A 15,959-nucleotide genomic window follows, 5' to 3' on the forward strand; every position below is an offset into this window, starting at 1 on the left:
ACAAGCAAGCCGCGCACTGCCTCCCGACCTGTCCACTGCACCGTGGAGCAGGCCCAGGATGGAGAGGGCACTCCTGGATGTGGTGTGGAAGCTCCCCTGTCAGCCTCCCCCGGTTGACCCCTCAGAAGCTCTGGCCCCTGGTGCCATATTCATTATCTACTGCTGCATGACTAATCACTGCAAAGGTAGCAGCTTAAGACAATACGCATATATTGGCACACAGTTTCTGTGGGTCAGGAGTTCAGGCACATTCTAGTTGGGTCCCCTGCCTGTGGTCTCATGAGACTGCAATTAATGTGTCAGCCAACTGCATTCTCATCTGGAGCTAGGGATCCCCTTCCAAGCTCACTGGCACTGACAGAATCCAGTTCCTTGCTGGAACAGAACTCACCTCCTAGAGGCCACCTACAGTTCCTGCCATGTGCGCCCCACCCCAACCCCCACCACAGTTCACAGTACAGCAACTGGCTTCTTCAAGGTCAAGGCCAGAGGGAAGGTCTCTCTAGCATCTAGTGCTAGCAAGACAGAGCTGTGTGCATGTGTGTTCATGTAACATTTGTAACAATCTCACATGTCACCATCTGTATGTCACATATGTTGTAATCTGTGACATCATCATAGAAGTGAGGTCCCATCACTTTTGTCACGTGCCTTACTCCACAGCCAAGAAACAAGTCACAGGTCACCCTAAGGCCTGTCCACTGCATAGTCCATAGAGAGTATCAGCCTCTTCTCCCCTGTGCTAGAGCCTCAGATTCTTTAAGACACTGATGATAGTCCCTGCCCAGTCTTCTGTCCCACAGGCTGACACCTCCACATCCTCCACGGTGTTCTTCACTGACACCTAGGCCAGTCAAGTCCCAGTCCAGTTTGTCACAGATCTGAGGGTGCATCTGTGCCCAGGCTTTCCCAAGGACTGGCATTCATGCAGTGGTGTTTTGTGCCCACAGGGAGAGAAAGGAGAAGCCGGGGAGAAGGGCAATCCAGGAGCAGAGGCACATGGGACATAATTTGAAAGAGACTCATCAAATGACAGTCTCTGCAGAATGCACAGTATTTCTGTGCTTTAGAATGCGGCTTGCAAGTGTCTGACATTCACGTTTACTGAGCACCGCCGTGGGTCAGGCACTGAGCCTTGGGACTGCTCCAATCTTCCCATTAACCACGTCTCTCACTAACCTTCACAGAGCATCTCCCATGCTTCCATCCTGGTGCTAGAGGCTGGAGATACGAAAATAAACAACTTGCCAGACACGGTGCCTCACGCCTGTAATCCCAGCACTTTGGGAGGCTGAGGCAGGCAAATCCACCTGAGGTCAGGAGTTTGAGACCAGCCTGGCCAACACGGTGAAACCCTGTCTCTACTAAAAATACAAAATTAGTTAGGCGTGGTGGCAGGCACCTGTAAAACCTGCCTCAGAACAAACAAAAAAGAAAAGAAAGAAAATAAGCAGAACCATCCCTCCACAGCTCACAGTACCCCGTAATGAGCACTAGCATGGGAGCAACTTAGGACATCAGGCAAGCATCCCAAAAGAAGTCTATGTGGGCAGGGTCTTGATGACTTTGTAGGAGTTTGCCACAGAGTTTCAGAGGTAGGCTTTCCAGAGCGAGAGAGGGATTATTCTTTTGAGAAGATGTGAGGTGGTGAAAGGAAGAGAAGACAGAACAGCTGGGTAAGAAGTAGTCAGGATGGTGGCAAGGTTTTCAAAAGACAGCAGAGAATCAGCCATATTTTGTAGGCTTAGGGGCAAGAACCAAGAAAGCAACAGAGATCAATGATGCATGCAATGCAGGATGTTTGATGGAAGGGTCTGGGCACCCAAGTAGCACCTCAGACCCATAGAGAGACCCCAAACCTTCTCAGTCCCCAGCGGGGTTCACCTTGCCACGCCCTGTCTGAATTTAGTGAAACAGACCCGATGCTTGTTACAATGCGTGCGGTACTTGTTTAGAAATGGATAGCCTCCTAAAGAAATGATTTGCATCCAGGAAAAGCATTCTACACACACTGTCCCTCCCAGAAGTATTTAAAATAAAAATTAGAAACAGTCTACATTTCTATCAAGAAGGAAAGGATTAAATAATGTACAGTAATAATACTAATAGTAATAATAGTCACCCACCTGAGCGCTTTTCCGACGTCCTGGCTGTGTAACGACTCATTTTCATTCCACTCAACGAATAGCACAGCACCATTACCAGGAAGCTGGTGGGGGACATATAAAAAAAATGGAAAAATCAGTTTCACATTAAGTGAAAAAGAGTAGAAAACCAAATTCTGTATATATTTGAAATCATAAGCATATACATATATGTACATATAATTACATATTATATGTGAATATCAAAAGTATATACATATATTCAAGCACTTCTGATACACCAAAAAAGTGTTTAAATATCTGAAACCTTTTAATCATTTTTTAAATTGCCACACAGGAAAACTGACTTCTTCAGGAGTGTGGCCAGTTCCGTGAATGTGAATACATGTAGAGATTTGTCTAACCAATACCATGATTAGGATACGTAAACCACTTACTTATAATAAGAATTAAAACGGTAAACTTTCATTAAAAAATGGTAAGCTTTTGTTTAAGAAGGCAGAGCTTCCAAAGACTGTGTTCCCCACAAGGAGACTGTGATGGAGCAGAAAAGTCCACAGGTCCAGGAGCCTCCTCTCTGCCCAGTGTAGGGGTGCCCTCTGTCATGGCCTGCCAGGGGAGTCACTGCCCTGGCCACACTCCAGGGAATTCCACCCCTGAGAAGATGAGACACCTAAGGAAAGCCCTGAAGCTGAGGTGGGGTGAACAGCTCAGAAGGAGCCAGCAATGGCCACCTGTGGACAAATGGATATCTGTGCTCATCAGAGACAGAACAGTCTATGCAACGGGCACCACCCTCCATAGAGGACATAGCCTGAGCTCCTCCATCCTCAGTCCAGTCAATCTCCTCTACCACAATCTGCATCTGCTCTCAAGGGAAACAGAGGCCAGCAGTCCCCATCTTGTCTGTGACCAACCTTGGGGACTCGAGGGATAATCGTTAGGAACACTTCAGTCTTTTCACCTTCCAGATCACCAATCTCTGCTTCTCTAAGCCAAGGGTCTCAAGTTCAAATGTCTGCAAGGGCCAGGCATGCAACAAATGACTGCAAGAGCTCTGGGTCAAACACAGTAGGGAATGGTGGGGCCTGTGGTAAACTGAAGATGTCATGCTCCACCTAGAGGGGAAAGCTCTTATTCCACTCCAGGCAATTGTTGCAATGAGTGAACAAGAGCCTAGTGCTGCTAGACCTTCGGGGTGGTTGTTGCTTCCAAGAAAAATCTGGAAGAATAGATCTTTAGGAAAATTACCTGGGAATTTTTTTTTTCAACACTGAACAGGCCACCAGTTTGCTATGAGACTTTGACCTGTTCTGAGGCTTTTTGGGGGGATGCTGTGCTGGGCACTCACTGGCTGACTTCCAGTAGGCAGCCATGTCCTCCTCTGGCCTTGCAGCCTCCAGCTGGACCCAGTCCCTGTCAGGAGGGAGGGCCACTTCAAGTATAACAGGGCTCCCTTTTGGCTTCTAGGTTCCTGGGCCACCAGGGCCAGAGGGGCCCCCTGGACCTCCGGTAAGTTTGGAGGGTTTGTCAGTGCTCAGTCCACTATGTCCCCTCTCCATAGCAGTCACTGGACTCAACCTCAGCCTTAGTCACTATCACTTCTTCCTCCCAGGGAGGGATTTTCTGGTTTACAAACCCCTCCCTGCTCCTCGTCCCTCCCATGTTAAATAGCAGCATCCTGGGGGCACCAAGGAGCCCAGGCATTGCTTGGTTTCCTGGAAATAGCTGACTAGTAGGGCAGCCCCAGGGTCCCTGGTCTTTAAGCTCTGTCCAACATTTACCTCACCGTTTGCCATTAAACATCTGCTTCTCCCATTCTTCGTTTCAAAGTGACCCATTGGCCTGGCACAGTGGCTCACTCACGTGATACCAATCTGGCACTCTGGGAGGCCAACGCAGGTGGATCGCTTAAGTCCAAAAGCTTGAGACCAGCCCGGGCAACATAGTGAAACCCTGTCTCTACTAAAAATACAAAAAATTAGTTGGGAGTGGTAGCACACATCTGTAATCCCAGCTACTCAGGAGGCTAAAGTGGGAGAATCACCTGGACCCTGGAGGTTGAGGCTGCAGCGAGCCAAGATCACACCACTGCACTCCAAGCACTCCATATCTGGGGGCAAGCAGAGTGAGACCCTGAAAAGAAGGAAGAAAAAGAAAAAAAAGAAAAACAAAAGAAAAGAAAAAGAAAGGGAAAGAGAGAGAAGGAAGGGAGGGAGAGAGAAAGTGATCCAGCCCCACTAGATTGGAAAGAGGAAAGAGGGAGAGGGAAAGAGAGAGAGAGAGAGAGAGAGGAAAGGAAGGAAGGGAGAGAGGGAGGGAAGAAGGGAGGGAAAGAGAGAGAGAGAAAGCGATCCAGCCCCACTGGATTGGCTTTCCTTGGCTACAGAAATGAAACCATGGGACCCCTGTGCATTGCCCCTAGAGGGCCCCCAAGCACCCTGAAGCAACAGATTCTGGTCCATACCTAGCGTGGTTCATGGTACCCAAGGCGCTGTGTGTCCTCTATTGCGGACGGTAGAAGTAGCAGCAGGAATGACAGTAGCCAAAGTTTACTGAAACTTACTGGATGCCAGACACTGTTCCAAGCACTTTGCATGTATTTAACATTTGCTGTGTTACCTCTGCATCTTCCTTTCACGAGACTCTGGGTCAACCATGGGAACCACAGAGAGATTTTCTGTGAGCCGCTGGCTGGGGAAGACTGCTCAGACTATTCCCCAGGAAGCCCCAAGCATAACCCCCACTTAGCATGTCCTTCTACCTCTCATGGGCAGGGACCCCAAACCACACTCTGTACCCAGAACCCTTGCTCTTCTGTGGTCGATTTGTGGACAAGCCAGTTGTATTAACTAGACATGCAGTTCTAATGCGCCCTATTTTATTCCAAATGCAGGGGCTTCAAGGTGTTCCTGGACCAAAGGTAAGGAGAAGTCATATGACTGAGGCGCTGCCTCAATGCCAGTAGAAAAGAGGGAAAGGGCACCTGAGACCAGCTGTCACTTTTTCCTAAAAGGCATCATGTGACACTCCAGCCAAGGGGGTCTGGTCAGGGCAGATGAAGCCCTAGGTTCCCTTTAGCCTCTATCATTGACACGTGGTGTGCTTCGTCTTCAGAAGTTTCTCATCCGTCACTCCACAAAGTGACAGCTAGATTCTTAGCCAATGGTTAAAATCCTTTTCCCATCAAACCTGCCCCAGCTCCTTCACTCGTGCTGAGTATAGGTAGGAGAGAGACAGAAATGGGGTGGGACTCCTCCCCAGGTCAAGCTTGGGGGGACTCTGCACTGGGCTCACCTGGTCTCCCCTCAAGCATTTCAAATGGATGAGGGGACTGGAGGCTGGCGGTGTGACAGTGGCCCTTTCCTCATGGCGTGGTATTTAAGAGACTTCTGGGCTAGGTTGTGAGCCTCGGGGCTCTGGTGGTAGCATCTCAGGCATCTGCCAGCAAGTTTCTGCAAGGTCCCCGTTCTCCTGCCATGCAGGTGGGCACCTGTGCCAAACCCTGACCTGTGGGTTTGTCCTCACGCCACCTAGGTATTCCTTTTCCCTGTGGGGCTCTCAAAGCTCCCACAGGATACAGGGGCTACTAACTGAGGCAGGAGTAGGCTAAGAATTCAAGGATTCTTGGTATAGCCAGCCCACCACCTCTGGCCCCTCCCTCCTCTACAAATGCCACCCCAGTCTCCAGGATCCCAGAATGCAAGAATGATTGCCTGGGACATGCCCTTGTGTGATGTCTTCCCCTCTCCCTTTCCTCCAGGGGGAAGCAGGGCTAGATGGAGCAAAAGGAGAGAAAGGCATCCAGGGAGAAAAAGGAGACCGTGGTCCCCTGGGACTGCCCGTAAGTACCTCGGACCCAGCAAGACTGGAGGGTCTGATGGGCCAGGAGTGTCGGCTGGGACCGGGAGGCAGCCACTGGAAAGCTAAGGTTCCAGAGTCTGAGCATCCAGAGCTCCACGTGGTTTGGCTTTCCCACCTGGGCAAGACCCCAGGCTCTGATTCTCTTCCTCCTCTGGACCAAGCCCCACCTGGGTGCTGGGGAAAGAAAGAAGACAGGCTCCCCCACCCCAAGGGGTACCAAGATGGGGGGCTGGAAGTGGCCTGAGAATAGCTTCAGGCCCTGCTTGAGCCTGGTTCAGAGGTAATCAAAGCCTGCTGCCTTTACAGGGGCCAAGTTTGGAGGGTTTGGTTGCAGTGGGACAAGGAGATGGTCTCCATGACAGTCCATTTTCCCAGAGGGACCCCAAGAGAACTCCTGCTCTCCGCTCTTAAGCACTGGTCATAGCAGAAAGGCACAAAGTCAGACTTTGTGGTCCCAGCAGGCCAAGGTCATTCATCTCCTGGGTTCCTGGAGATCTCTGATTTCAGCCTGCCCAGAGCAAGAGGCCCCGAGTCAGAGGTGGGGAGCTGCTCAGAAGGTGTTCACATGTCCTGATATGGGGCTGGGCTGAATAGGGCTGATGGCTTCTTCGCTGCCTCACCTGTATACAGGTCAGCACATGCCACCACCCTCCCTGGAGCCTGGGCTTCATGTCCCCTAACCCTGCACTGAGGTTGGCACTCTTCTGGTTTTGTTTTCAAGAGCTGGAAGGGATGTTAGTGATCCATCTCATCATTTCACTGATGGTCGGAGAAGACAGTGGGTCACTGGAGGTCACATACAAAGTTGGCGGCCAAGCCAGAGGCTGCTCTGAGGCCACGGCCTTGCAAAGCGGCTCCTTCCAGCCACTCAGGCTTCCTTTGTCCTCAAGGAAGGAAGGCTCAAGGCCAGCTCCCACCCCAGGTAGCCATAAAGAGTAGAGAAACAATGGGAAGCCCAGTTACCCCCGCTTGGCAGAGCTTGAAGGCCTGGTTAATACAATCACAGCAACCAAACAGCAAATGCAAGAGGTATAATTATACCCTCATGAATGCATTCGAGGTAGGAATATTTAAGCAGCCGATTCGCATGACAGACTACAGAAAACCGATGACTTCAGCAGGCATTTTCCCATGTCTTAAGCTGTGTTCAGAATGATTAAGTGCTCTTTACTATTAAAGAGGCTTCCTGCCCCACTCAACCACAAACCTCTCCTTATCCACACTCAGGGCCCCAACAACCTTGATGAACACTGGAGAATTCAGTCAGGGGTTGAAATGCAAAAGGAACAGAGACCAAACAGGAAATATTAATATAAACAAGGAAAGTGCCAGAAGAGAGACAAAGTACCTAGTCTATCATTAATTTTTCCCACTTCTGATAGAGGCATGGAGAGAAATCTTTTTTTAGTTTAAGTAAACAACAGAACAAGCATATTCACACAAGACGACTAACACAAGCCTGAGGGAGACACTAGGGAGTGGAGGGGACTGTGATGCCCTAGAGAGATCATGTATCCTTCTTAAGGGGAGCCGTCCCTTCTTAGCCCAGCTGACTGTTGCCTTGGAGGAAAGCGGAGCTGGTATTTCTGGGTCTTCCTATTTTTCAAAGGAAGCTGAACATCTGGTATTTTATGTGGAATCTTTCCATTTTCTAACATTAGATTAAAATTATTTGCAACACTGCAGACCGTACAAAATATGTCTTCAGTGGCCCGCATATGGCCTGAGAGCCTCTAATTCGTGTCTTCTGCTCCAGACCTCTCAAGACAACTGAGATTTAATGCTGCATTTTTTAAATGTACGTGGATATTTAGCTACAATTCTGTTTCCAGGCTTCACCTGGATATTTTATTCTACATAGTAACAGCCTGTTTCTCCAGATACATCCTGGAGTGTTCCCCCATTTGCCCAGCAGAAGTGGTTCTCAATGCCGGCTGCACACTGGAATCCCCTGGGAGATTTTAAAACTTACCGTCACCCCAAGCCTCACTCTTGGAAATCTGACTGAATCGGGCTGGGACAGGGTGGGACCCAGGCATCTGTTTTACCTAACGTTGCCCCCGGGAGATTCTAATGTGCAGCCAGGGCTGAGAACCACTGCTCTCTAGCCCAGTGAGTCAAGGTTGGTCCCAGAATCGTATGATCCTAAATCTGAGAAGAGTCCCTGCAGAGAGTCCTTCTACCCAACACCTTTTCTGTGATGAAGCAGCTCATTGCCTCCCTCTTCTGGGGACTTCCCTCTACATTTGAAACCCTGAAGCTGAGGCTCGGCCAAAAGCAGTCTGCAGGCACTCAGTCCTCATCCGGCCAGAGTACTGCCACTGCCATCTCCCTGACTTGTCACACTGGGATCATTAGAAGAGGGTCCATAGGTTCTTCTGGGTGAGTTTCAGAGGCAGCTTAATAACCCAGGGATGGAGCAGGAGCCCCCCTACACACACCCCCTGCCCTGCACCACGGGTTTCACTGGACAGCAAGAGCAAGCGAGGGTGCTGATAGCAGGTGGGTCTCAGTAGCTTCCCATCTGCTACTCATTTGCTCCGGGGAATGCATAGCCTTAGACCTCTGTCCCAGTCCGCTGCCTCCAAAGCCTTTTCCTACACAACAGCCCTTGTTTGGGAGCATATAAATGGATCGAGTTTGGGTTGAGCCTCTCAGATTGTAAAGTGCCAGAGAAATGTCACGTGTCATTTGTAATATCATCTAAGGCCCAACTCATTCCCCCAGGCTGAAGGATAAACAGACCAACTTCTACCCAGATTTCACAACTGGGTGCTGTCACCCAGGCTGAGACCCTCAGGGGCACCCCCGCATGGCCTGATCCAAACAGGAATGCAAAGCAGCTGGAAGAACTGTCCTCACCTGGGGCCCCTCCCCAGTGAAAGATGGGCGCACAGCTCTGATTCCAAGACATCTCTCCAAGTATTCCTTTCTGTATCCCTTTCTGCACAACACTGAAGGGAGAGGGGTTTCTGAGAGGGAATAAAGCGAGAGAGGAGAAACGGGGGCAGGAGGAGCAAGTGGCCGTCTGCACCGACCTCCACTCAGCCTGCTCAGCGGCCGGCCACCGCCTTCAGTGTCTCCATGTTTTCGTTGATTTCCATGTAAATACCATCCCCTGTCCTCCCAAGCTTATTTCTCCGGTTGTGTTTGATTACCAGCATTTATGTCTGTCCAGAGTCACTGCTTTACTCACCTCTTCCCTCCCCGTTGTTCCCTTTTTCTCCCTCCCAATCCTCTCTTCCCCTTCTTTTGGTCAAACTGTGCCCTTCGTCCAGGGAGCTTCAGGTTTGGACGGCAGGCCTGGGCCACCGGTGAGTGTCACTTCTCCATCACCCCTTACCCCACCCCACCCCACCCCTGGCCTGTGATCCCCTCTGTCTGTCCCACTTGGCCTCGTTTTCCCAGCGCATCATGCCTTGTCCCACCTCCGACACCAGAAAGGCGCCATCGAGGCTCTGAAGCGCCTCTTCTGGCCTCTTGACCAAATACGACTAGCCTTCATCTGAATGCCCCTGTCCACAGAATACACCCAGGGACCTCAAATCTGCCAGGTGTGGGGTGGGAGGCCACTGCAGCAGCACCGCTCCTGATTTCAAAGGAACGCTGAGTCCAGCTTGGGTGCCCAGCCCTGGGGCTTTGAGCCATGGCCTCTCCCCAGCAAACACACCGGTGTCTGTGTGTGCCCGTCATGCTGTGTTGTCGTCATGCTGTGAGCTCTGTCCACCTCCTGTCTTCCCATGAGGCTCCCTAGTCTTGTGCAGCCACCAGTTGGGTATGTGGGGGGCGGGGGGGGACAGCTTTTAAGGGTGAGGACAGGAGTAGCCTGTAGGAGCACAGAAGCCAGTCCCAGCTCTGTGTCTTACACACATTCTAACCACCCTTGCACTGCCTTGACACCACAGCCACCCTGCAACCCAGCAAGGGGGTTCATGACAGAGCAAGTAAGGCACACTTGGGTCTTCTCCTCTGTTCTTTCTGATTCCAGAAAACAGGTATCGTTGACTCTTAACTAGAAAGCACATGGCCCTTCTGCTTCCAACTAACAACTAAAGGATCAGAGAAAACATCCCTCCTGTCCACCTTCTGGTCCCTCCCCTGACCCCGTGGGGTCGACCTTCCCAAAGTGTTCAGCTCACTCGTCCTCAAGTCTCGAGTCCCTGAGCTATCACAAAAGCTCTGTGTGCCCAGCTCCTTCCAGCCAGGGAGGCCCTGCTCCGCCCTTCAGAGTGTTTTCAAGGTCATGTCTGCCCAAGGCCTGTATGAAGACGGAGTTCTAGTGAGCTGGCTGGAGCCACCCTCAGGGGAGGCAATGCCTTGCCAGGGGTCATATGTGGAGCATAGGGGACACGCTGAAGCAAGGCTCACAGATCTTCCCAGGGGGCCCGGGGCATCGAAACTGGCACCAGCAGAAGCCCAGAGCTTTTAGAGGTAGGAGGGTCAATAGTGACCCCCGTGAGAGCCCTGTCCTACTGAATGCCTATTCTGTGCCCTCATAAATAGGAGGTGGCATGGCTTGCCCAAGATGACAGACTTCTTCAGAGGCCCCCAGCTCCCTGCGCTGTTGGAGTTCACGCCCTAAATCCTTCCGTGCAGAGAGCATGCCCCAGCTGCCAGGCATTATCATGGCTCTGCTCCCTCACCACAGTCCCTCCCTCTCCATCCTCCCCCACCTAGCACACCTGTCTCAGGTGCCCGGGTGGGCTCAGGGATGATCTGTGGCTGCAATTGCAGAAACCAAGACTTCCCTTTCAGTGGCTTCTCCCATTTATGTCAGACGGAGAGCCGTACAAATTCATATACTCTGTCTCCCTGGAACTGAGGCTTTATTTTCCTCAAAAAATCAGTATCCTAAATTTAATGGAAAATGTGGGGGGAAAAAATAAGCCTGCCCTGCCAATATTAACATTTACTGGGCACTTCCTACAGGTCAGGCTCAGCACCAAATGCTCGCCATGCATTCATGCATGGAAACCTGGCACAGTCGAGGCAGACACACGTGGTACAGATGGGGAAACTGAGACTTGGCGAGGCTAAGGAGCTTCTCCAATACCCAGTAGTTTGTAGGCCTCTGAGGCAAGGCCAGCCAGGTGACTCCGCAGCCCTGTGCCAAACCATTGGCCCGAGCTGACTCCTTTTTTTCTTTTTCTTTTTGAGACAGAGTCTCGCTGTGTCGCCCAGGCTGGAGTGCAGCGGTGCAATTTCTGCTCACTGCAACCTCTACCTCTGGGGTTCAAGCCATTCTCCAGCCTCAGCCTCCCAAGTAGCTGGGATTACAGGTGCCCACCACCATGCCCAGCTAATTTTTTGTATTTTTAGTAGAGATAGGGCTTCGCCATGTTGGCCAGACTGGTCTTGAACTCCTGACCTTGACCTCCCAAAGTGCTGGGATTACAGGCGTGAGCCACCACACGTGGCCTCCCTTTTTATTCTGTGCTCTTACAGATGTGCACAGCCTTCCTTCCTCCCTCATGGTTGCTAAGGGAGCCCTGAGGACTCCTTACTCCCCTCTTTGTCTCCTGTGAAGTAAGTCACGCCCCGCCTTTCACAGCTACATGCAGAGCACCGGAAACTGCCCCCAGCTCAGCCCCACTCCTTCTGTCCTCATCTGAGGCTGACGATAGGAGACACTGAACTAGAGACTTGGTCTGGCCAGGCTGTGAACTGGGAACCTGGGAAGATGTTGGATGAGGCCAGAGCAAGCCCTGATGCTCCGTGTCTAAGCCATGCGCTCCGATGGCCCCAGCGCCCCCAGCCCTGGGCTAGCAGAGCTCATGACACGCCTCCCTGCCAGGCCAGTGTCAGCGCAGACATTGAGGCATCCTAACTCCCCCTCGATCCAGTTGGTTTCACAGGCCTGCCAGTGGGGTGAGGAGACCCCGGCCGGAGGCTGAGGCCGGGGCTATGGGTCTGTGGTGGGCGGGTGGGGTGGGCGTTGGCTGAACGACCCTCTCTCGCCTGCCCCTGTGTGTGCGTTCGCATCCATCTCTGTGGCATGAAGACCCTCCCGCTGCATGTGGAGCTGCAACAGCAAAGAGGGTGCCAGCCCCTGGCCCCTGCCCCGGGATGGGTCCACTCCCTCCCAAGTGCTTCTGGGAGCAAAACTAAGCAGTCATTCTCCCACCGTTTTCAGCCTTGGCAAGCTTGGTTGTGAAGCAAAAGGGTTTTAGTCCATGAATCTGGCTCTGAGGCATGGGGAGGTGCTGTCTTCCCCACAGGCCCTGAACCCAAAGAGGATCACAGCTCAGTCGAATGACTGCCCTGAATGAGCCTGGCCTCGCCAACCCTGAAAACTGGGCCTGGGACCTTGCTCATCTCCAGGTGTCGGGCGGGGCGCCCAGGGCTCCCCAGCGTGTGAGGACCTCACCTCTGCTTTCCTTCCCCTCCCCAGGGTACTCCAGGACCAATTGGAGTTCCAGGCCCAGCGGGACCAAAGGGCGAGAGGGTGAGTGTCAGCGGGCCAGGGGCCGGGGCAGCCTGGAGGCAGGAGCAGGCCTGGGACCCCCAACACTAGAGGTCTCAGCCCTCATGCCTTCCTCCTTCTGTCTCTTCTCCTGGTCATCCTCACAGCAGCCTGGGACAGGAGGGCTGGTTGTGTAGCTGTGAGTGGACAGAGACTTGGAGGGATCAAGGAGGTACAGAGGTGGGGCATGTTGGCTCACTCCTGGAATTCCAGCACTCCGGGAGGCCAGGGTGAGAGGATCACTGGCACTCAGGAGTCTGAGACCAGCCTGGACAACACAGTGACACTCCGACTACAAAAAAGCAATTTTTAATTAGCCAGGCATGGTGGTGTGCACCTCTAGTCCTAGCTACTTGGGAGGCTGAGGCAGGAGGATCAGTTGAGCCCGGGAAGTTGAGGCTGCAGTGACTGTACGACTGTACTACTGCACTCCAGCCTGGGAGACAGAGCAAGACCTCATCTCTATTGGAAAAAAAAAAAAAAAAAAAAAAAAGGAGGGAAAGGAAAAAGGGAACTAGAGAGCTTCCTCCACTTTAGTTTCTGGTCACCTTGTATCCTTCTCAGGTTCAGCCTGGCAAGGCCCTGGGCGCCATTGTCACTGGACATGCCTAAAGTTTGTAATAATTTAGGGAAACTGCATGGAACAGAGGGCCAGGTGGTATTTAGACAACTGCTGCAGGACAGCAAGACGTCAGGAGGCCGGAGCCATAGGCCAGGCTCCCACGGTCGCTGTCCAGGGCTGTCGGCCATGTCCGTGTCACGGGACTTGCAGCCTCCAGCCTTGTCCTGCTGGAATGGGCATGTCCGAGGGTGAGGGTGAGGACGTTGGCTGAGTGGAGGCAGGGGAGCTGCGTGTCTTTCCATATCGGCTCTTCCCAGCCAGCCCCTGGGCTGGGAAGGGCTCGGAGGGCCCTGCGTGGGCATCCATCTAGTTCTCTGCCTGTGTGGACAGCTCCCTGTGCTCTCCATCTGCCCACCTCCTGGCTCGGTCTCAGGTGGGAAGGGTGGGCGCTTCTGCAGAGGGTACAGTCTTTCTATGACCACCAGCTTGGGGAAACCAGGAGGCTGCTCTGAGGGGTGACCCTGGAGGCTCTGAAGCAGCAAGTAAAGCTCTTTCTCTTCCCTTTCTCTTCCCCTGCCTTCCTGCTCTGCTTTCTTCTTCCCTGTTTCTGCCTCAGGCTAGCCAGGCGCAGCACACCACGGGTCATTCTGGAGAGGATTGGGGGATAGGCTCTACTGGAGGGAGAATGAGGGGGGCTTCTGAGCCCCCTCCCCAGGGTAGTGTTCGCATCAGCAGCACCCACCTTTCCCACAGCCCTTGCTTCCTGGAGAGCTCTTGAGGGGACTGGAGAGGTCTCCTGTGTTTCATACCAAAGTAGAAAATGGCAAGGAAGGTTGTTACCACATCTGGGAGGATTCATGCGTTTCTCTCTCCCATTTCAGGGCAGCAAAGGAGACCCTGGGATGACAGGACCAACGGGAGCAGCTGGGCTTCCTGTGAGTCTCGGGATCAGAGGTTCCTCTCCGCCCATCCCTGCCCCCATTAGAAACACCCAGGGTCTGCAGCACAACTCTAGGGCCCAGGGAGAACTCTCACTTCTGGGACAGAGGAAGCTGCCAAGAGGCAACGGGTGATGGGCTAGCACATCCTGCCGGGCACTGCACTGTGAGGGCACCAGGGCCTCTGCCATGCGGACCCTGTGATGGGATGAGCGCCCCTCCCACTGTGTTAAGTGCAGCCTGACCTCAGCCATGAGTGTGCCATGGCCCCTGCCCTCCGGAGGGGCAGAATCAAATTCAGAGCCCTGTGATAGAAGGAGAGGCTTCATGAGCAGAGCAGCTTCCCAGAGGAGCTGGGCCTTGCGGGGGAGACCTGGCTTTCCATGCAGCATCCTTTCCCACCACTTTGTTACAGAAATTGGGTGTCTGCCTGCAAGAGCCCGCACTTTAGTTTCCCATCCACTGGAGGCTGTGTGTGTTGGCCAGGTATGCACATCTGGGCCAGCCTTGCCTCGTGCTAAATTCCCCTAGCTAAAATATTGGAAAGAGGGTCTGGCAAGAGCCTGGCAGGAGAGCCCTGGGGACTCCCCTCTGCTAAGAGCACTCCTTGCCCTGGCAAGCACATCCTCAGAACTCACCCGTCACCTGCGGTAGTGACCTCGGGAGAGCCCAGCCACAGGCCAGGACCTGGGCTGCAGAGGCGAGAAAACTGGATCTGTGTTCTTGGCTTTGCCCAGAATTCTCCATTCGCCTCTAGGTCAAGTTTTCTGAGCGGTTTGCGTCTCCATCCCACTTCTGCGTAATGGGAATAATTGAACCTGTCTCTGAGGAGTGAGGCATCGGGGAGAGCTTTATGAGCCTGGAAGGCAGCGCTGCAGAGCGCCCTGTGTTTCTGCACTAACATGCCTTTGCTCCTCTGATCTCTCACAGGGTTTACATGGACCACCTGGGGACAAGGGAAACCGGGTGAGTCTGAGACTCCGCACTCGGGCTCCGGTTACTAATGTCTTCATGATGGGGTAGAATGATCAATCGGTGATTCCTGACCAACCTGGCAAACACGGTTTTGCCTGATAAACCATCCTAAATTGAAAGGCGTTACAAGGAGGGCCTTAACCTGTGGTTTGCAGGGAGCCTGGGGCCTGATCCTCTAATGGAAGCATGTTTTTTTCCACACCACGAGAAGGGACCGAGTCCCACGACAGCCACCAGCTTAGCATTGCCATCCAGCCATCCAGCTACAAGAGCCATGTGTCCAGCTCTTTCTAGGTTGCCCTGATATTGGGCCCCTAAATGATCATTTTAGATCCATTGCTACCTTGTCCTCGCCTTCTGAAACTTAGTTTTGCCAGGCATTCCAGGCCACTAGCGAGAGGGAAAATAAATTCCAGCCCCAAGAACAAGCAGACAGCTACTGGAAGCAGCCAACCCTTTTAAAAAAATATTACAGCAAGTATTTCTCTTGGAAAGAGTCGGCAGAGCTCTGAAAGGACTGGCACCTTCTCAGGCCCTTGCTGTCCCTTTGGTTTCTGCCATCTTCACCAGGACACACTTACTTACCAAATGCCCACGGCACCCACAGCCAGGTGACGGGTGTGACACCTGCCACAGCCTTCAGCATGTGGGCCCAGCAGGGAGAATTTAACTACATCTGACCAAGAGAGGGTCTTTGGCTTCCCCTCGAGGGTCTCACCTGCTGCCCCATCTTGGGGCTCTGTGGAGTGGGGGGCACAAGCCCTAGAGGCCAAGTGTGTCTTCTGGTGGGTCATAAAATCCAAGGCACTTAGTGGAGAAGAAATGGAAGGAACAGATGGAGAAACAGGGCCCAGAACAATGATTACATGTCCTGGGTTCCCATGGAGAGTTAGAGGCAGAGCACGAGGTCTGCAGAACCCAGGTCTTGTGGCTGATCTTTGCCCACTGATACCATGTTTCTACACGGAGTGTACCAGAACGCCTATGCTTCTATCTGGCAAGAGGGAATTCCACTCCCTTCAATTCAACATCTATTTACTGAGCACTCCCAT

At 52.6% G+C, this 15,959-nt stretch overlaps 2 protein-coding genes across 4 annotated transcripts in view; one reads left to right on the top strand and one right to left on the bottom strand.

The window, feature by feature from the left end:
- Nucleotides 1–15,959, top strand: part of LOC101043224 (uncharacterized) — an 87,692-nt gene that overhangs the window by 60,236 nt on the left and 11,497 nt on the right. For all 3 annotated transcript variants that reach the window (XM_039478357.2, XM_074382347.1, XM_074382348.1), the window contains 7 exons: nucleotides 3,576–3,617; nucleotides 5,002–5,028; nucleotides 5,869–5,949; nucleotides 9,248–9,283; nucleotides 12,361–12,414; nucleotides 13,876–13,929; nucleotides 14,863–14,898. In XM_039478357.2, the coding sequence (XP_039334291.2) occupies nucleotides 3,576–3,617; nucleotides 5,002–5,028; nucleotides 5,869–5,949; nucleotides 9,248–9,283; nucleotides 12,361–12,414; nucleotides 13,876–13,929; nucleotides 14,863–14,898 (330 nt within the window). The remainder of the gene's footprint in view (nucleotides 1–3,575; nucleotides 3,618–5,001; nucleotides 5,029–5,868; nucleotides 5,950–9,247; nucleotides 9,284–12,360; nucleotides 12,415–13,875; nucleotides 13,930–14,862; nucleotides 14,899–15,959) is intronic.
- AIFM2 (AIF family member 2) overlaps nucleotides 1–15,959 on the bottom strand; it is a 194,078-nt gene that overhangs the window by 5,727 nt on the left and 172,392 nt on the right. The window contains exon 10 of the transcript XR_012512840.1: nucleotides 2,127–2,209. The gene's annotated coding sequence lies outside the window, so the exon portion shown is untranslated. The remainder of the gene's footprint in view (nucleotides 1–2,126; nucleotides 2,210–15,959) is intronic.

The sequence above is a fragment of the Saimiri boliviensis genome, chromosome 12 (genome assembly GCF_048565385.1).
Source record: "Saimiri boliviensis isolate mSaiBol1 chromosome 12, mSaiBol1.pri, whole genome shotgun sequence".
NCBI lineage: Eukaryota > Metazoa > Chordata > Mammalia > Primates > Cebidae > Saimiri > Saimiri boliviensis.